This window comes from Condylura cristata, unplaced genomic scaffold (genome assembly GCF_000260355.1).
Source record: "Condylura cristata isolate star-nosed mole 26May11 unplaced genomic scaffold, ConCri1.0 scaffold00024, whole genome shotgun sequence".
NCBI classification, from domain to species: domain Eukaryota; kingdom Metazoa; phylum Chordata; class Mammalia; order Eulipotyphla; family Talpidae; genus Condylura; species Condylura cristata.
In genome coordinates this window covers 18,601,463-18,623,948 of record NW_004567125.1, presented here as the reverse complement: position 1 = coordinate 18,623,948, position 22,486 = coordinate 18,601,463, and the positions used below count along the sequence as shown (strand labels likewise).

The window sequence follows — 22,486 nt, the reverse complement described above, 5'->3', positions numbered from 1 at the left end:
CTACTTACCATGATCCAAATCATTTTTCACAAAATGCCTAATAGCATCTGTATACCAATCCCTAAATACCCGTCTTGTTCAGTTATGGTAAAAGAAATCCTAGTACATACATACATACACACAGGCATATGTGTGCGTTTACGTGTGTGTGTGTGTGTGTATAAATACTTTTATATTTTATATTTTTATATATATAGTACCTAGAGTCATTTAGCAGTTTCTTCAAAATATACACAAGATTACAATAAATTTACACTCCAGAAATGAGTACTATTTACCTAGCCAAAATATTTATGGAAAAAAATAAAATGGTTATCACTGAAGTATCAAAAATAAAAATAAAAGAAATCCCAACACAGAACAGCAGAGATCATCCCTTTCTACTTAGAGCAGAACCTCTGAGCCCTACGTCATTGTTCAACTAAGGTCTCTTTTACTCCCAAAAAAAGGTTAGAGAGATTCCAAAGATAAACTCACCAACAAAACATAAGAGGTGAAATAAGTATGTGGGACTTGGAGGCAAATAATTCTTTGCCTTTGCCTAAACAAATCCTCAGACCAGCATCAATCTAGAGATTTAAGATCCCTTAAAGATATCAAACTATGAAACTGAGGGGTACCATGTAGGAATAAAGAGGCAAGTCAAACACTAAGTCTCTGTCACACTCCACACCTCATCCTTAGAAAAAAATTACACATAAGTTTACAGTTCTTTGAGTCCCCATATTGTGCATAAGAATAAACTGTCAGAATTCTAGTTCTGAGTGTTTTATGCTTTTACTAAACAGATAACATTAAAAGGTATTTTGACCTTTTTAGATGATAACCATATAAGCAACATCTGTAAAACTCTTTCCTGCAAAAATTAAGGTATTTATGTGTGTTTATATATTATTTGTATGTATATATATATAAATACTTTTATATTTTTGTATATATATAGTGCCTAGAATCATTTAGAAGATTCTTCAAAATATACGCAAGAGTATAATAAATTTATGCCCCAGAAATATTCTCTAAATTTAGAAGGTTCAGTTCCAAAACCTTATAAATTTATATAGCTATTATTTTGGTACATAGCACTTAGTAAATTCTAATTCTATTCAGAGAAGGAAGAAAGAAACAGTTTTAATAGGATTGAATCAACTTTCAGAGAATATTGTGAAATCAAGGCTTATCCAAACTTTCCTAGAACTCGTCCATTTATTTATTTAACAAATACATATTGACACCTACTATGGACAAGATACTGTTTTGGACACTGAACCTAGAGTAGGAAAAATACACAGAACCTGTTCCCTTTAAGCTTATAGTCTAGTAAAGAAGAGACAATAAACAAATAAGCAAATAAACATATAATACAATAACAAGTCAAGGAGAAGTGCTAAGAAAAAAGTTCAATGGAGGTTCTTTGCTGAATAAACTGTTTCTGAACTGAAAAGAAGTGGAAAAAACAAGGAAAATTTGTTTAGACAAAGGACCTAAGTCTGGAATTGAGACTGATAAGTTCTGAGACAGGATTCCTGATCGTTTGAGAAAGCAGATAGTGGAATGATGGAATATAACAGACTAGGGGGACAGAAAGATGGAGAGGTGAGAAAATGAATGAGACTATACTGAGGAAAGGAAGGAGAAAAGAAAGGACTAGGAGAGAGTTGGATCCAATAGAAGCAGTAGCTCATCAATGATCAGAAATGGTAAAGATTCTGAATATACTCTTAAGTATGACAATAGGTCACTGGAGGGTTCACTCTAGGAGAATAATATTATTTGATTTACATTTAAAGAAATTCAGAATTCAGATGACGTTAAATATTATTCCTAATTAAGCATAAGAGGAAAAAGTCATGTTTTTCCAGTCTGATGTAAAGAACTTAATATTTAAAGGTCACTATGGGTTTTTTAACTATTGTTAAATTATAAGGTGAAGGCAGCTTTTTATATGCCTTTAGAAAAGAGAAACATAATTAGTATTTTACAGTTACATTTCCACTGTAATATTCTAAGCATAATTTTTCAAATACCCTTGCAAATAATACCATCTAAACCTAAACATATGCCTTGCTTGACTACACAGTAAAAGTGAATTTATGCTGTCATAAATTTGACATACTAACCACCATCCAAAAAATTTAATATATGTCTAATGGAAAATAAGATTCAGAGCTTACCTCACTGAACCTTCTGGAACATTTGGCACATATAGTGTAACAGGAAAGGGATACTGACTAGAAGATTTCATAGTAGCCATTGCCCGTAAAGCCTCCACTTCATTACGTGGGGAAGAAACCTTCATGCATCCTAAATATGTCAGTTTGTTAAACAAAACACTATCTTCTTCAGGAAATCCACTTGGAGAAGATGGTCTGGGTGTAGAAATTTCTGAAAGGGGAAAAAAAAAACTCAAAAGTTAATGGAAAATTTTATAGTATAATTTTGCATATTTCTCAAAAAAACAAAGAAAATCTAGGGTTGTACTTTCTTTCTTTCTTTCTTTCTTTCTTTTGTTTGGATGTTCAGTCTAGATCTTAAGTCAAAGCTCTGGAATTGGCCAACTTGTACTTTGAAATGGCTTGATGCTGCAGTCCAAAAGCTTGCCCCAAGTCTAAGGCAACTCTGGCAGAGAACTAATTTTGAAGTTAGTTAGAAAGTGGGCAAGGGGCCCAGCAAGTTGTGGGGCAAATAGAGCAAAATCTAAGTACAAATCAAGATAATAGCTGCCAGTGTCAGTCTCCCCAAGTGCATCTCATCCACGTCGCTTCCCAGTGTCTTTGTGTCTCTCCTCAATGTGTCAAGTCCCCTTGAATTTAAACTTGCCCTAAATAAACTATGTACTGAGACCCCGATTTTGTTTTTATGTATTAATTTATAATCACCTTTTCTTTTATGATTTCACTGTTCTCATCCTGTCAACCACAAAAATATTGTCCAATATTCTCTTCTTGTAAGTTAATTTTCACATTTAATTAATATTAACTAATTTAATTTTTAATTATTAATACTTATTTCACTAGAAAGAAATTTTCAATTCATGAGAAGGCAATTTTGTATATATAAAGCTAAAGATCTAATTTTAGTTTATTCCATTAAAGGAAACAACTACCTCAATAATATTTACTGAATATTTGTTGTTTACTGCACATTAAATATTTATAAATTCCCACACTAACTTGGGGAGCCAAGTCTGTCCTATACTAAATTTCCCTTATATACAAGTCTGTTTCTCGCATCCCATTCTAGTGACCCCTTTCTATTATAAGTCAGTACCATTGTAATACTATACTGTTAATCCTCTGTAACTTTGTAGTACATATTAATATCTGATGTTCTTTTTCAAAATTATCTTATCTACCTGTAGTCCTCCACTTTTTGAGATATATTTTAGAACCAGTTTATAAAAATAATTGAAAATTTGGAATTATCACTAAAGTTATTTTACAAATTGCAACCCTTTTTCTCTTTCTAATTATCATACCTCATTCGTTTGTCCTGTCAGTGTGCATTGCTGGATTCTACAATATGAAAAAGCTATGATGATAATAATCACATCTTAATTGTCCCTATTTAGAGGCCTTATAATGGCAACACCCCTAAAATTGTGGGATAAAATACAAATAAGATTTTTGAGAGAAATGATTTACCTAGTAAAGTAAGTTTCCATTCACTCTTAGCTTGCCAAGAACTTTATGCATGTCCACATAAAACAGATTTTGACTTGTATCTAATATGTATCCTGTATTATCTTTTTCTCTTTTTACAAACTTATATGGTAAATCATATTGACAGATTTTTCTACTGATGAATCATCTTTGCCATACAGGTATTGGAATTATAACCTATAAAAATACTTTCTCATGGTCCCCTTGTATTACACGTCAATCTATATATTTATCCTATACCGATATTCAGAAATGAGTCATGAGTGTCCTAAGTCAATAAGGACAATCTGATCCCCTCTGTCAGTAACTTATTGAAGGGTTTGAACATAACTTAGACATACACCTAACAGTTCTGTCATTCCCTTACTCAGTAGAAAGTAGTTCAATTGGTGCAATCATTGTAAACCTCACAATGTTTGTTAAATGGATGGCAGAACAGAACTGTTCTCAAACTGTTCTCTCTGCCATGAACAAATCACCTAGCATTAATTATCAATTCTCACTGGTAACTACTGTAATGGCATTAAGGGAAGCCAGTTAATAAAAAAGGTGACATGGGGCCCTCCCTGGTGGCGCAGCGGGTTAAAGCACTGCACTGAGAAACTAAAGCCACTTCCGCATGAGTTCAATCCCCGCCTGCCCCGTAGGTGACCACATGGCGTGGCAGACCTCTCCTGACCCGCCCGCTGCTCCCCTCAGCAGTGTACTTCGCCGATCTGCCTGTTCTGCTCCCCGCTCTGTCTCTGGTGAATCCTCTCACCCTCCGCATCTCTGGCCTGTACCCTAGTTCTGTATGAATAAATAAATAAATCTTTAAAAAAAAAAAAAAAAAAAAAGGTGACATGGAAAAGATCAATGCTGAGAAGTTTACCAAAAGCATTACCAGAGTCCAGATCCAATCAATGAGACAGAAGTTGAGATTGGTTTTTCTTGTACCCAAAAGCATTCTAATTAATAAGTTGGCATACCCACTTAAAACCTACTTATTCATGAATGCAGCATTAATGACTTCTCTGGAACTGAGAAGTCATTTTACTTTGAGTTTTCACAAATAATAATTCAGAATAACTATTATCAAACTGATAATAAAAGCATATCATATAAAAGGTGGTGTTCATTACACTAAGTCTCTGATGCCTAGGAATCTTTTCATTTGTTCAGTAAATATAGGTCAACTAGTCCTGAGGGTAAAATAAGAACCCAAACATTCCCTATTTGTAGAACTATATGTACAATAAAGTGGGAACTTTCAACCACAACTACAAATCAGTGACTCTGATCTTAGAGAAAAAACTAACAGGAGTTTTTAACTTTGATCTTAAAGTTTTCATTATCAACTTTATCCCATTTCCATATGCTTTCTAAGAGGTCAATACAGTACCTGTACTTGATGGATCCAAAATTAACTGAAGGGATGGCTTATTTTTTTGGCTGGCTGAAACATCTCCAAATGAATGGTCTGAAATCTCACAGGAATTCTGACCATCAACAAGACAGCTTTGCCCTTTCTCAGAATCTCTCAAAATCTCCTCCATGGCTTTTTCCAATTGTTCATCACCATTAGAAACTATCTATAGGCAAAATACCAAAATTCTATTTTAATATTATGGTTCTGAAGCTTAATTTCACGAAAATCTTTCTATCTAGAAGAAATTTTTTAAAAATTTGAATATTTAAATGTAGATACTGAATACAAGGAGCTAACAAAGTTGTACCCTATCTTCTGCATATAGAAATACTACAAAATCCTTAATTATAAAACCAATTAAATCTTTTAGGAAAGATTCTTCAGAAAAGATCCCAAGTAGTTTACAACTACATTAAAGATCTTATTTACAGAGATTTCCTTTCTTTTTCTTACAAATACATTCCAAAAACCAAGCAATCTTAAATTTATATGTTTAAAAGGAAAATGTATATATTTAAATAGGCCTACAGTTACTAGCATCTAAATGACTGTATTTCCTATTACCACAACATAAAAATATTTCCAAATTCCAAACATTATTCTAGGTAATGACAAATTTTACTTAGGGCTGTCTAGAGGATTATCGCTAACTTCCTTAAATTTAAAATTGACTCATCATTTTCTTAAATCAGGTAGGACACATAACCTAAGAAAATTTTATCTTAAACACATTAATACTAAACTATAATTAAGTAAATTTAAATAGCCATTTATTTAAATGCAGAAGCTTAAATAAATTTAATAAAGTAATTGATAACACTAATGTAATGTAAAAGGGATACTTAATGATCTGATTTTGTAATACTTCATTCGATATATACTACTCTTCCTGTGATACAATAATATAAATTAAAACCATAAATAATATGTATATCTTTGGACTAATTTTTCTATTCTTGTTTCTAGAGGGTGGCTATGTAATTCTCTGGGTTTGCTTGATTTTTTTCCTTTCACTCAGGAAAAAGCAGTGTAAAAATGAGAAAGAACCATATCTACATAAAACATTATCTGCTAAAAATATATAACATATTCTTAAAACTCTACTCAAACAAGTCAACTATTGAATCACATTATAAGAATAACATCAGCTGATTTGAAACCATTAAAACTGTAAAGAAAAGCCTCTAAAGTGAAAGTAAAATATATCTATAATTAACTTTTAAAATCCAGCTGGAGAAAATATATATATTCAAATTAAATTTATGGATGATTTAACCATTAAATCTAGTTCATCAATTATTCTTTCTTTTCTTTTTTAAAACCTCCTATGCTGATGTTCTAAAATTCTGAATTAAAAGAAAAATAGCAAAGGCAAATATTTTTAAAATACACAAGTCAAATAATTAGCTATAAAAATCACTGATTTTATTCTCATGTCTGTACTTAAGAAAAACCTTTGAATTTTACAGATCTCCTACTTTTCACTAAGTTTTAAAGAAACAATTATTAAAAATACATTAGTGGTAGAAAAGAAAAAAATACCTTCAGCTGTGGTTTCTCATCATCTTTTGTAGAAGTATCATCTGCATGCTGAGGAACCAAAACAAATTCTTCACTGTTCAGTGTAGCCACAGAATCGGATGACCCACTAACCTTCTGTAATGAAGCTCTGACCTCCATTTCAGTTCTGCAAACTTCTCTTTCTACATCCACCTGGTCAAAACCACAAGGATTAAAAAAAAAAAATCTATTGAATAAAAACATGAACTAACGACAACTATTTGGTCAATCCTCAGTCTTTAAAAACTTGCCATGTGAAGAATTTTGCTTGCTGGCTAAGTAATGATCTCAAAACTTGGGAAGCTACTTTCTTCGACTGAGCCACATAATGGAAATGTACTCTCTTCACCTGAGTTTCCAAACTAATAGAACCACTCTGTCCTGTGAAAATCAACACAAAAAACCCACCCATCTCTGAGCTAACCAAATTTACTACTGTTTGACTATTTCTTTAAAAAAAAAAAAAAAAAAAAAACCTGGGCTCTCCCTGGTGGCACAATAGGTTAAAAGCACAGTACTATGAAGCTATCCACAGCCACTGCAGCACGAGTTCAATCCCCAGCCAGGGAAGTGACCCACATGGCGCAGCAGCCCTCTCCTGACCCACCCACTGCTCCCCTCAGCAGTGTATTTCAGTAGATCTGCCTGTTCTGCTCCCCACTCTGTCTCTGGTGAATCCTCTCACCACCCCTGTACCTCTGGCCTATAACCCAGTTCTGTATGTATAAATAAAGCTTTAAGAAAAATAACAAATCTGTTTTTGTTCCTTTTAAAAAAGGAAATAATTAAACACACTACTACAAAGTATCTACGAATCCACACACAGAAAATATAGTCACTGTAATTACAATTAAAAGTTATTTCTGGCCCTCCCTGGCGCCGCAGTGGGTTAAAGCACAGCACTAAGAAGCTTAAGCCACTTCCGCATGAGTTCAATTCCCGCCTGCCCTGGTGGTGACCACATGGCGCAGCAGACCTCTCCTGACCCACCCGCTGCTCCCCTCAGCAGTGTATTTCATCGATCTGCCTACTCTGCTCCCCTCTCTGTCGCTGGTGAATCCTCTCACCCTCCGCATCTCTGGCCTGTACCCCAGTACTATATGAATAAATAAATCTTTAAAAAAAAAAGTATTTCCAAAAACTTATCTCCTCAACAGCAAGTATTGTACCTTAAAGTAATGTGAAAGATTTGACTAATATAATGAATTCAATATTCTAAACCATGTATCTTTCATTTTCCAGACACATTACCACTTATCAGTATGGAGTGGAGGGGAAGCATTTGGGAGGAGGCCAAAGCTTTCAACTGCATTCATATAGCAAACAATATTCAAAAGTCAAATACATTGCAATTCTGTTTTCTGGAGAGATCTCAGTATAATTACTTTTGGAAGTTCAAATATTCACACAACTAATTTTAACTGACCATGCAAACTGCATAGTACTCAACTGGGGATTCCTGAGCACCAAGACAGATAGGTTACTTGCTCTCTTGGAGCATACATGTTATGGGGAAACAAGAAAGTAAGCAAATAAGATAAGTGCAAATCACTCTAAAGGCTATGAAGAAAATAAAACAGATTGATGTTATAAAGAATAGCAAGGAAAGTGTACCGACAACTTTAAGTGTGGTGGGAAGAAAGAACTATTTGAGCTGAAACCTGAAACACAAACAACTATATATATTAGACAATATTCCCAGTGGCCAAACATGTAACATGATATAGAAAAAGCAGGCCAGGGATGAACAGCACAGAACTTCTAAAGGTATGGCTGCTGATTCATGCCAAAAATTCCCCCATACATGTTCTCTTTCACCTTCTAATTAATTTCCTTTGTTCACAGCCTCATATAAATATGGCTGCAATAGCTTGCTTTTGCCATTAGGTGACACTACTACTCTTGGGCCTCCCTTTCCCCAAAAAATAAAAAGTTTTACTACAAGTTCCACCTTACACTTTTAAAAAGTTAACTGCTTCTCAACTTTATCAAAAATCCAAACCTCCAGTAATATTACAGCAAAGATTAATTATATTCCTATGCTAGTGTAATTAGTTACCATCATTTCTTTGTTGGACAGGTTAATATCTTCCTTTTAAGAACAGACCAAGCACATTCATCTGCCCTCTAAAAGTTTTTCTCATTTTTGTATATGTTTCTTAAAACTCAATATGTGTAAGAAACCATATCTTTATGTTTCCAGGATGCCCATGAATCATGAATTGCTAACATCAAACATTCCAGGTGTTCTTTCTATGGCCAGTCTTTCCCCAAGTTACTTTCTACTTGCCACACTATCTTAGCAATGTCTCTCACTGTCATACATTTAAATACCATATATAGGTTCTCTGAGAAAAAGTAAAAATCAGCAAGCCCTTAGCTAGACTTATGAAGAAGAAAGAACACCCCATTAGAGCAGAATAACATATGAAAAAGGTGAAATTACAATAGAAGTGACAGAAATACATAGAATCATAAGAACCTAGGGTGACTATCTTTCTACAGACAAAAAGTACAACCTATAATGAATGAAGAAATTTTTAGCTGCATGTAACCTACCAAGATTGAGTCAGGATTAAACAGATAGCTTAAATAGTCTAACCACAAGCACAGAAATTGAAAAGGTAATACAAAAAAGTCTTCATAAGAATAAAATTCCAGGACCAGATGGCTTCGCCAGTGAATTCTATCAAACCTTCAAAGAGAAACCAGTATCTAAACTACTCAAATTCTTCAAAAAAACCAATGAGAGAAGAAAACTCCCCAGCACATTCTATGAGACCCAAAACCAGTCAAAAAATGAAACTATAGACCAATATCGCAAACATTTTTAATATAATACTAGAAAATCAAATTACAGCAACAATTATGAAAATCATCCACCATGATTGTACAGTGTTGCATGGCTGGTATGCCATATGCAAATGAATCAACAACATTTACCAGGTTAGCAAAAAGATAAAAATCATGTGATCATTTCAACAGATGCCAAAAAGCATTCCATAAGATTCAACAACAGTTTATGATAAAAAAAAAAAACTCATCAAATTGAAAATAAATGGACCTAATAAACATTAGGTCCAAACATAAATGCATCTAAACATTATAAAAGCCATATATGACAAACCAACAGGCAACATCAAACTCAATGGTGAACAGGTGAAAGCATTTATTCTAAGGTCAGGAACGAGATAAGGATGTCACTTTTACCACTATTGTTCAACATAGTATTGGATATCCTAGCTGAAGCAATTAAGTAAAAAAAAGACAAAAGGAATCCAAACTGGAAAAAAGGAAGCAAATTGTCACTATTTGTAGCTGACATAAAAAAACAGGAAGAAACCAAAAGACTACCCATAAAATATTGTAAAGAATACATGAATACCGTAAAGGGGCTGAACACAAAATCAATAAACAAAAATCAGTAGCATTTCTATATGAAAACAATGTATCAGAATAAAAGAAAATAAAGAAAACAATTCCATTTACAAACACACCAAAAAGAATGAAACCCCTGGAAATAAACTTAATGAAAGAGGTGAAAGACCTCTATATTGGAAACTCTAAGACATTGCTACAAGAAATAAGACACCAGTAAATGGAAGAAACTCTATACTCAAGGACTGGAACAATGAACATCATTAAAACTGCCATATTACAGGCCCTCCCTGGCAGCATAACACGCTAAAGCTCAGCACTGTGATGCTAGGAGCAGCTGTTTCAGCTCAAGTTCGATCCCTGGGCAAAGGTGACATGGCACAACAGATCTCTACCGACTTACCTACTGCTGCTCTCAGCACTGTACTTCTCAGCACTGTACTTCGTCGATCTGCCTGTTCTGCTCCCCACTCTGTCTCTGGTGAATGCTCTTACCGCCCCTGTACCTCTGGCCTGTACCCCAGTTCTGCATGCATAAATAAATAAAATCTTAAAAAATAAAACTGCTGTATTACCTAGAACATTTTACAGAGTCAACATAATGCCTACCAAATCCCAAAGCCCTGATTGGGACTGAACAATTACAAATTCACATGGGATCACAAAATGACCCAAATAGCTCAAGCAATCCTGAGAGAAAAGAAGAAAAATGGAGGCATTGAATTTCCTGACTTCAAACGTTATCACACGGCAACATTACTTAAGACAGTATGATACTGGAACAAAAACAGAAACTGAATTGATGGAACAGAATAGAAACTTCAGATATTAACTCACACAAAAATGAACAGTTAATATTTGAAAAAGGAGCCACAACCACACAATGAAGGAAATAATGCCTCTTTAACAAATGGTTTTAGAAAACAAGAATCACCACATGCAAAAATAAATAAAACTAGATCCATACTTTACTCCATACAAAAAAAAATTTAATTCAAAATGGATTAAAGATCTGGATCTTTAAGGACCAAAATCAGTCAATACTTGAAAGAAAACCATAGGCCATTCATGATGAATCTGAGGATTCAACTCCAATGACAAGGGATACAAAAGCAAAAATAAACAAGTGAGATTGCATCAAACTAAAAAGTTTTTATACATCAAAAGAAAGCATCACAAAAATAAAAAGCAACCAAAAAGAATGGGGAAAAAAATTTTACACATCTAACAAGGGGCTAATTTCCAAAGTATATAAGTATTTATATACTCTAACAATAAAAAACATACAACACAATCAAAAAATGGGCAAAACTTAGACATTTCTCTAAGGTAGACATTCAGATGGTCTACAGACATGAAAAATTGTTCATATCACTTAAAAGGAAAGTGCAAATCCAAGCCACAATGAGATAGAAACTGACACCTGTGACAATGGCCCATATCAAAAGAATAGAAACAACAAATGTTGGTGAGGATATAGAGACAAAGGAACTCGTACCCACTGTTGGGAATGCAAGTTGGTGCAGCCTCTATGGAAAATGGTCTGGATATTTCTTAAGAAAGTAAAAATAGAAATCTTATATAATAACAATACCTCTATTAAATACCTATCAGAAAAGAAAATGAGAACTCTAATACAAAAAGACTAAATGTATGTCTATGTTTGTAGCAGCACTGTACACAAACTGCCAAGTAAACTAACCTAAGTGTGTTTATCAGCAGACAAACTGATAAAGAAATTGTATCATATATATTCCACTCTTTTTGGTGGCTTTTTATTTTTGTGATGCTTTCTTTTGATGTATAAAAACTTTTTAGTTTGATGCGATCTCACTTGTTTATTTTTGCTTTTGTATCCCTTGTCACTGGAGTTGAATGCCCAAATTCATCATGGATGGCCTATGGTTTTCCTTCAAGTATTGACTGATTTGGTCCTTACAGATCCAGACTTTTATTTAAACATATTCATTTACTGTACCTTATATAGTCAATAGAATATACTACACAACTATTTAAAAAGATGAAGCAGTATCTTTGGGGACAAAATGGATGGACCTTAGGTGCGATGCTAAATGAATAAAGTCAGAAGTAAAAAGACAGATATGAGAAAGTTTCACCCATCTATAGAACACAAGTAACAACAACATAAGTAACAAAGAATATACAGGCAAAATACAGGAGGAAGAAATCAAGGACTTAGTGAAAGAATTTGCAAGTTAACAGAAGGAACAGAGGGAAGGGAGGAGATTGAGGGAGGAAGGTAAGTGCAGTACTGCATAGGTAGTTTGGTGGAAAGTGAGTAGAACATGTGCAGGAATAACAATATAAACCCAAATGTAAACTGCAGAATTTATCAAAGATTTTTCCAAAGTAAATTATCATATTAAGTGATATTTCCCATGGAACTCTTTTTTCGCACTGCCCTAATGCACCAGTGTTTCATAGACTATGCTTTGGAAGACATGCTTTAGAATAAAAATTCTTTTAAATGTATATACGTGTGTGTGTGTGTGTATCCACTGACAATTTCTATTCCAACCCAATGTCTCCTCCTCTAAATTCCTGATTTTGAATCTCAACCCTATACTTGATGTTTTCACATGGATTCTATCAGTATCTTAAATGTGACTGAAACAGAATTCTAATGTCTCCTCAACTGTGTTCCTCAGTGATTTTTCCATTTCAGAAACAAGAAACCTGGATCTCACCCTTGATTCACCTCTACACATTTTCCCACTTCACAGAGCAAGTCATGTCAGCACCACCTCCTAAACAAACGACACATTTATCCCATCGTAAAAAAAAAAAAAAAAAAATCTTGACAATTCAATTTTAAGTACTTTATTTGTTCTAACATCATTATTGATTTTGGGATATAAATTGATTTCCCTCCTTAGGTCTAATCCCTATAGTTCTACCACTACCATAGCACCCATGATCATTCACTATAGTCCCTTGTGCTTGTCCCTCCCTGTTTAACCCTCTCACTCCCCTAAACCTCCTGTAAACATCAGATCTCTGGTCAGTTTGCAAGTTTTGTCCTAATCCTAATCCTTTGCTTGGTTTCTCTATATCCTGCATATAAGTAAAACCATTCAATGCTTTTCTCATCCCTTCTCACTTACTTCATTTAGCATAGTTCCTTCCAGCTCCATCCAAGTGAGTTTATCTTTTTTGGGTATTTTTAGTTTACAGGGTAGTTTTCCAACCTGACATTAATTTGAGCCAATCTTTGGAACTCTGATGGGTCTCCTGAACACAACAAGAAGTTGGGTTTTATTTCCTAATCCATCTAGCTACTCTGTGCCTTTTAACTTGTAAGCTCAGGATATTCATATTTAATAATAATATTTATTGCTATTTTGCTATTTACTTTCTGGGTGTCTTTGCAGTTTGGTCTTTAGTTCTCTTTTTCCTTCCCCTGCACTTTGACAGTACCTTTTGAGTGATGCTTAGGTGCAAGTTTCATCTTCCTATTTATTTCTTCTAAGTATATTTATTTGTTCTTTGGCTACAAAGAGGTTTATATATTTATTCAATTCTATGCTTAAAACTACTTTAAATTGAAAGCAAGTTAACTTGGGCTCATTTGAACAGTCCCCATTTTTACTCTCCCTCCAACTATATATATAGCTGTGTGTGTGTGTGTGTGTGTGTGTATAAAAGAGCTATAAAAAGATAAAAGTGTGTGTGTGTGTGTGTGTGTGTATAGGAGTTGCTTTCTCTTTGGTGACTTGCTGTATTCTCTTTTTATAAAAGTTTCTATAATATTTCTTGCAAAGCTAGTTTAGGGGAAATGAATTCCTACAATTTTGTTCATGTAAAACATTGTATTATTCCTTTCATTTTGAGTGTTCTCCTAGGTGGTGGGCTAATCTTGTTTGGAGGTCTTTTCCTTTTAGTAATTTGAATGATTCATGCTATTCCCTTCTGGTATGTAAGGTTTCTATTGAGAAATCTGTTGATAGTCTTATGGAGTTCCCTTATAAATGTGATGCTTCGCTTTCATTGACCTACTTTCAGGGCTTTCTATATTTAATTTTTGCCATTTTAATTATGTGTTTTGGTGGGGGGGGGATAATCAATATTGTTAAGATGTCAATTTTTTTCTAACTTAAGTAATATTTAAAAAATAACTCCCTAAAGAAAAGTTACAAGAAAAGCAACCACTCCCTGGTGATGCAGTGGGCTGGAGTGCTGCACTGTGGAGCTAAGCCAAACTGTGGCTGCTTCAATGCAAGTTTGATCCCCACTCAGGAGCTGACCCACATGGTGCAGCAGACCTCTCCCGACCCGCCCGTTGCTCTCCTCAACAGTGTACTTTGTTAGTCTACCTTTTCTGCTCCACACTCTGTTTCTGGTGAATCCTCTCACTGATGCTGTGCCTCTGGCCTGTACCGCAGTTCTGAATGCATAAATAAATATATCTTTTTAAAAAAAGAATAAATAACTCCCTAAGACTGTATTACCAATTTACTGAGCTTTCAACTATAAGCACTAAACTATATGCACAAACGCAGGGACCATTATCTATTTTTATTTTATTCACCAATACATGCCCAGCACAGTACCTACACACAGTAGAAGCTCAACAAATATCTGTTTAATAACCAAATCAATTAATTTGTAAATAAGAGAATGGATTTTTGCAAGAGGCAGTTGGACTGAATGAATTCTAAAGTCATTTATTCTTAAGATTCTCATCCTATATTATGTGGAAAAAATTCCATTTCAATGAGCCAATTCAAAATATAATTCACTAAGTCTATTATTATGAAGAAGAGTGTCGGCAAGCTGTTACTTTCTCCTTATGTATGACAATATGCTATTATTTCAGATCAAAAGAAACAGCAGTGAAAAACTTACAGGGACCTTTTAAATAATTTACTGTTCTGTAAACTAAAGACATAACATCCATTTCAACTCAGCATGTAAAACACAGGGCTAAAGAAAAGCAAAGCTGTTTTTAAAGCATGTAGTTAAAAGGTTACCCTATTATAATTCAAAAATTAGAATGTAAAATCTGACAAAGAATTTTTATTTCTCTGCAAGTACAAACAACACACTAGAAACTATAATCTAGGCACAAACATTTTTATTTTTGGTGATTTTAAAGGCAAATGAGAAAAAGGGGTATAACACTTACTATAGAAAATCTGATATTTGTTTCTTCTATTCATCTACTTCTCTCCTGATTTGAACCCAAAGGAGCTCTGTAAGTATTTTTGATTCACTGAATCAATTAACCATATATTTGTCCCTCATTATAGCAATTCTACCAAGCAAAAGAGCTTTAATTCTTACTTTAATATCATATCATTTTTGTCAAATAAGCAATAATATTTAATCTAAGTTAACACTTAATTTGAATGCCTAAAACTACAACTTTCACATATGCCAGAAACTATATCACAACATACAGCAAATTCTGACTGGAAGCTATCTTTTTCCCAAAAATATCCAAATAGATTAAAAGATAATACATGAGGTCTAATTTCTTTCTATTCCAAATGTGGCTAGTTTGCTTCTTGCTTTTAGAATACGTGTTTATACCTACTCATTTTCAGGTGGTTTTTAAACTACAATTGACAACAGAAAATATAAATGTGAACATAAATCAGGAGGAATATTAGGCGTGAAAATTGGAATACTATAATAAACCCACTACACAGGTGGAAACAGGAAATATTCCTAATAATGACAAATAACAAATATTCCTAATAATGACAAATAATTTGACTTATGAATCTTAATTTTCCTCTTCTTTAAAGAACTTAGTGCTGTGGCAAACAAACATGACATCCATTTACAAAGGAGCCCATCTACTAAAGTACTTTTACTTTAGTAATGGACCTCCCTAGTGGCTTAGTGGTTAAGTCTCAGGGCTATTACCCCTGCAGTTAAATCCCCTTCCTGGGAGCTAACCAACATATGGCACAGGAAACCTCTCCTGTCTCACCCACCACTCCCCTTAGAATTTTAGCAAATCTGCCTGTTGTGCCTACACTCTACTACTTCTAAGCAAAAAAAAAAAAACCAAAAAAGCAAAAAAAAAAGTCCATAGTAGTTTCTTAGGAAAGAGTGTCCCTGGTCCTGAAAAGGCACAAAAAGACTTTTAGTGGGCACCTAAGGATTCAACAACAGATGAGTGAATTAAGATGTGGTGCATGTACACATGGAATACCAGTCAGCAATGGAGGCTGGGAAAGACAGAGATTAATTCTTGTCAATTGAGACAACATGGATAAAACTGAAGAGGAGTATACTAAGTAAGTGAGAAGAAGATACAAATAACTGGAATACTTCATGCAGATGTGGAATACAAAACAAAAAGGGGAACAGACAAAAGTAAACCAAAACAAATCCTAAAAATTTGACTGCAGGGAGGAGCATGGGGAATGAGGAACAAACCAGGAAGGGAGGCCAATAGCCTATAGTGGACCATTAGGGGTATTTTGGTGGTAGGAGTGGTATTGTAACATAGACCTGAAGAGGTATGGAGCGATACCCCTAAAACATATGCAGTGTTTTAAATCAATGTTACCTTTCTTAAAAGAGAAGTCTTATCATAGAGTAAGACCTAGTAAAATATTTACAAATCAAATATAATCTGGGACTAACACAGAATAAAAACAGACTGCTGATATTTGATAACTGCAGAGCCTAGTAAAAGACTACAGGAACATTTACATCAATCACCTTAATTTTGTATTTCCTTGAAATGTGGCAAAATAAGGAGATAATAGTATGGAAAGTTTGATGAAACAAAAATTCAAAAAAAAAATCTATTCCTTTAACAGCTAGCATACTATGTGGCACCTAAGTAAGTGACTAAAGAATCAAATACATCCATAGGGCCCAGCAATCCCACTCCTAGGTATCTACCCAAAAGACACAAAAACAAGAATTCAAAAGGACACCTGCACCCCCATGTTTATTGCTGCTTTATTTACAATCAGAAAGACATGGAAGCAGCCCAAATGCCCAAAAGTGGATGACTGGATTAAAAAGATGCGGTACATATACACAATGGAATATTACTCAGCAACCAAAAAAAAATAAACACATGCCTTTTGCAGCAACATGGATGGAGCTGGAAAAGATCATGCTTAGTGAAACAAGCCAGAAAGAAAAGGAAAAATACCGGATGGTTTTACTCAAAGAAGGAGCATAACAGAGCAGGCGAGAAAATAATAATAATAATGGACAGTTATATACCAGAGACATTTTATAGGGGTGGAGTCGGAAATGGGATCAAAAACATTGGCAGGAGGGAAATGCACTGGACTATGGTGATGGCACATGGGTGATTTGGTGATGGGAAGCCCACAGGGATTACAACTGAGATGGAAAATGTACAAATGATGTAAAAATAAACTATTATATTACATAATTCAAAAAAAAAGAATCAAATACATATCAAAAGCTAGTAGTTTGTAAAAACTACCACAATGACAGGAAGGGATTAACAAATTAAATACAAATTTATATAAAATACAAAATTAAGGACCAATGTGAGCCCCTCCTGAGTTTAAAAAAAAAAAAAGCATATAAAACAATAAATGGCCAAATGGCCAAAGAGGTTCAGATGACTAGACATAGTAGAGATCCTTTAAAAAACTTTTCACCTTTTTTCATAATAAAAAGCACTATGTTCTATTAAGCTCATTCATATAAATGCAAAATACTATCAACAGGGAGAACAGGACACAGCTGAAATTTTTATATAGATAAAAATTACCATAATTGGGGCCCTCCCTGGTAAGTCTCAACACTATAATCACTAAGTCCCTGAGTTTGATTCCCTGGGCAGGGACTCCCCAAATAATTAGATCTACTTTAATAACATAATATTAGTTTGCAGAGTTATGGTCAAAGATTGCTTTTTGAGAGCCACCACTTCCAACTCATGTACGGATAAAGGTTTAGGTTTTATTTTGTTTCACGTACATTAAAAAAAAGAGATAAAAATATAATGAACTAAGTCAAGTCTGAAAAGCTATAAAATTTCCTATCAGGAATACAGACTATTCTTTATTCCGATTACTCTCCTAATTTGCCAAATAGGAAGGTGTGATATATGTGTGAAACACATTATTTATATAAAAACATCTCAAATACTTTTAGTTTATTTAACTTTCACTTACTTCCCACCTTTACTTGCCATGCAAAGTCAAATTCTTAATAAAAACAATGAATTGGGGACCTCCCTGGTGGCTCAGCGGGTTAAAGCACAGCAGTAAGAAGCTAAAGCCACTTCAGCATGAGTTCGATTCTGCCAGCCCCACAGGTGATCCACGAGGTGCGGAAGACCTCTCCTGACCCGTGCACTGCTCCCCTCAGCGGTGTACTTTATCTATCTGCCTGTTCTGCTCCCGGCTCTGTGTCCTTTCACCATCCCTGCACCTCTGGCCTGTACCCCTGTTCTGTATGCACAAATAAATAAATCTTAAAAAAAAAAAAAATGAATTGTAACTACTTCAATTAACACTTATTTTCACACTAGATTTTAAAAACACTAGAATTAAACTACACTTCTCACATTTACTTCCTATGAACAATCATCACTAGCATGAATCTAAGCAAGTATTATTTCATAACCGATAATTCTAAGAATAGTTATTACTTGTTGGGTTTTTCAGTTTTTCCTCAGTCAGCTACATTGGTACTGCCCAGAAGTGACGCATCCAAATACTATGGTGAGGTGACTAGACCACAACCGTGGATTTTAGAGTCAGAAAGCACAAGACAAATTAAGACTTGCAAAAGACCATAAAAGAGAAATGTTAAAATATCTGTGACAGGGCCCTCCCTGGTGATGCAGCTGGTTAAAGTACAGCACGAAGAAGCTAAAGCCACTTCAGCATGAGTTCCATGCTCACCCTGGAGGAGATCCACAAGGTGTGGCAGACCTCTCCTGACCCACCCGCTGCTCCCCTCAGCAGTGTACTTCATCAATCTGCCTGTTCTGCTCCCCACTCTGTCTCGAGGGAAGCCTCTCACCGCCCCCGCACCTCTGGCCTGTACACCAGTTCTGTATGCATAAATAAATCTTTATTTTAAAAAAATGGCTGTGACATATGGAAAAATAAAGGAACCAATGAACAGGACTGGTCTTTTAACAGAAAATACTTTGGAACTGAGGAACAATAAAATTTCCTCTATTAACGATTCAACACTTTATTGGTCAAGTAAGCGAAAGAACTTGAAATCAGGTCTGATATGCCCCACAATTTTAAATGTGTATATTGAAGGCATTATTTTTTACTTCATTAATATGAATTTTAAAGTATTACTAACTTTATGCCATTAATTCCCAGTACTGCACTGTGCTGCCTATTGCTGAACAAAAAATCCCACTGCCTCTTTGATTACTTAATATTTTCATTTTACAAGAAGTTAAATAATCATCTTCATAAATCAAAACTACAATATGAAATATCTAATTTTATAGTCTCCAAATACTCCTAATATGTTAGAAAAGTGGTTCTCATGATTAAGCCGTGGAACCACAATTGTCATCAATAGGGAAAAGGGAAGGAGGACAAGTCATATCTATATTTTGGAAGAAGTTCCTAATTGAATGTGATATCTGTATACAGTCACTTAAATATGCTCATCCTGGGGGTATTTATGTTGTAAAATCTCTTTATCTAATTAAATGTATATAATATACATTCAACCAATAATTAATGGCTATACCCGCCACATCTGGATCCTGACGAACACTGGAAATACAGTCATATAAAATGGGATTTGTGCTCTCCAGAAAACTGCATCAAATAGATACACATATAATGTTATGAAATACAGAAAACAGACCACTATGTAGCTTCCTGTTGTATATATACCAATTTCCCTCAAGCTGATTTCAATCTAATTCCAACAAAATATTCTAAAGAAGTTCTTGTAAAACCTGACAAAATAATCTAATCTTGAATCTGGTGGTTACAGACATGAGCTTTTAAACCAGACTACCTGGGTTTAATCCTGGATTCTCAGCTTAATTCAGTCTTAAAGTAAGTACTAAATTTTTGCATCTGCAAAATCGTGGTTTGCTACCAACATCACTGGACTGAAAATGCTAATACATGTAAAAAAACAAAACACTTGATCTATATACACACTCAGTAAATGTAAGGTAATATCAATATCTGTAAGAAAATGTGGGTGGAATAATCAAGGAAACATGGAAGGAGAGGAAGAAGTTATATTTCTAAATAATACAAGAAATTAACTGGGCCCTCCCTGGTAGAGCAGCAGGTTAGGACACAGCACTGCAAGTGAGCAGCAGCCGCTTCAGTGCGGGTCCCATCACCGGCCCTGGAGGTAATCCATATAGTGTGGCAGACCTTTCCTGACCTGCCCACTGCTCCCCTCAGTAGTGTACCTCGTCAGTCGGCCTGTTCTGCTCCGCACTCTGTCTCTGGTGAATCCTCTCATTACCCCTGCACCTCTGGCCTGTACCCCAGTTCTATATGCACACATAAATAAATCTTTAAAAAAATAGAAGATACATTAATTTAAATTATGTAGTGCTGGTATAAAATTACATGCAAATTAAAGAATAGAATCGAGAATTCATAAATGTAAGAAAGAATTTGATGTAGAATAAGTGTCATGTTACAAAGCACTGCTAAAAGAACAAGTTTAGTCAAAACATTAGTGAAAGGAAAGACTATTCAATAAAAGGTGGCAAGACAAATATTAAGGGGAAAGAATTAATTTGATCCCTACCTGAAACCAAATTCTACACATAAACATATCAAAAGGATTTTTATTCTTTGTTAAATGAATGGGGGGAGAGGATTATTTCTAATATTGGGATGGAGAAGAACAAGCATAATCCAAAGGAAGAAATTGTAAAAAACAAGATTGATAAACTTGACGACATAAAAAATTTAACTTTGGCACATTAACTGATGAGTAGAACGTAAAGCCAAAAGTTAGAAACATGACAAAATATATTAAATAAATAACAAGCTATCAGAACTAAATAAGAAAAAGTGTCCTCCCTGGTGGTGCAACGGGTTAAAGCACAGTACTATGAAGCTATCTGCAGCCACTGCAGCACAGTTTAATCTCCAGCTATGGAGGTGACCCACATGGTATGGCAGACCTCTCCTATTTCATCTGCTGCTCCCCTCAGCAGTATACTTTGTCAGTCTGCCTGTTCTGCTCCCCCCTCTGTCTCTGGTGAATCCTCTTACTCCCACATCTGTGGCCTGTACCCCAGTTCTTGTATGCATAAAAAAATAAATTCTTAAAAAAAAAATAAGAAAAAGATAATTATTCCAAAAGAAAATGAAAAAAGGGCTTAAAAAGATAAGTGACCGGGCCCTCCCTGGCGGTGCAGCAGGTTAAAGCACAGCACTAAGAAGCTAAAGCCACTTCTACATGAGTTCGATTCCTGCCTGCCCCGGAGGAGATCCACATGGCAAGGCAGACCTCTCCTGACCCGCCGCTACTCCCCTCAACAGTGTACTTCCTCGATCTGCCTATTCTGCTCCCCTCTCTGTCTCTGGTGAATCCTCTCACCCTCCACATCTCTGGCCTGTACCCCAGTTCTATATGCATACATAAATAAATCTTTAAAAAAAATAATAAGTGACCAGTACATGTATTATTAAATGTTTCACAGTACCTATTCTAACCCTCCCCTATTGTGAACCTGCCCCAACCCTAGCCTCTAAAAGAGGACAGTATGCACACAGGCAGACAGAGCTGTGGTAGACTCACTAAGTAAGTCTTAGTCAATTAACTTAATACCTTCCTTTTACTTTTAACATTTGTTTCAAGAGGGACACTAAATTGTAAGTCAAATTCCTAATAACAGCTCATGAAAGGATACAAAAATTAAACTCTCTCATCAGATTAAACCCACAACAGAATGTACTGGAGAAGAAGCTGTCTTCTGTTTAGATAGGGCAGCATGTAGGTATGAGGCCTAAGAGATCTCTAGTGTCAGAGAAAGGGGTAAAGAATGATTATTTTAAAAGTGAGGTTTTTAGAAGCTAACGAACCTGAAAAGGCAAGGTTAATGGGATAATGACATTTTAGTTTGTATCAAAAATGACAAAAAATTGGAAAATGACATTAAAAAATTGTTCAGAAAATCAGAAATAGGCTAGATAAAATACACAAAGTTAAATACCAGTTGATGATCGATCTCTCTAAAACTGTACATGGAAAGTTAAATAAGTACAATTTTCATTGTCCAGGAAAAATAAATGTGCTGGAATATTTAAATGCTTTGTAGAAATTTTAGTGAAATTGTACAGATAGATAGAGCTTCTCTAGGAATGAAGATAATTACTTAAAAGGCCTCAGCAACTAATAAAATGTGTACACAACAGAATTATGAGTTTCAAGATAAGGATAATTTTACTTAGCTGGTCAATAAAAAAATAATTTTTATATTGGGTCCTCCCTGATGGCACAGCGGGATAGCACTAAGAAAACTAAAGCTATTTCAGCATGA

General features: G+C 34.7%; 1 protein-coding gene across 3 annotated transcripts in view; it reads right to left on the bottom strand.

Annotated features, from left to right (window-relative positions):
- RABGAP1L (RAB GTPase activating protein 1-like) overlaps nucleotides 1-22,486 on the bottom strand; it is a 521,731-nt gene that overhangs the window by 451,910 nt on the left and 47,335 nt on the right. For all 3 annotated transcript variants that reach the window (XM_004688498.2, XM_012729024.1, XM_004688499.2), the window contains exons 2-4: nucleotides 6,610-6,780; nucleotides 5,041-5,230; nucleotides 2,172-2,382 (exon numbers count right to left, since the gene is read on the bottom strand). In XM_004688498.2, coding sequence (XP_004688555.1) covers nucleotides 2,172-2,382; nucleotides 5,041-5,230; nucleotides 6,610-6,747 — 539 coding nt within the window. In that variant the 5' untranslated portion in view covers nucleotides 6,748-6,780. The remainder of the gene's footprint in view (nucleotides 1-2,171; nucleotides 2,383-5,040; nucleotides 5,231-6,609; nucleotides 6,781-22,486) is intronic.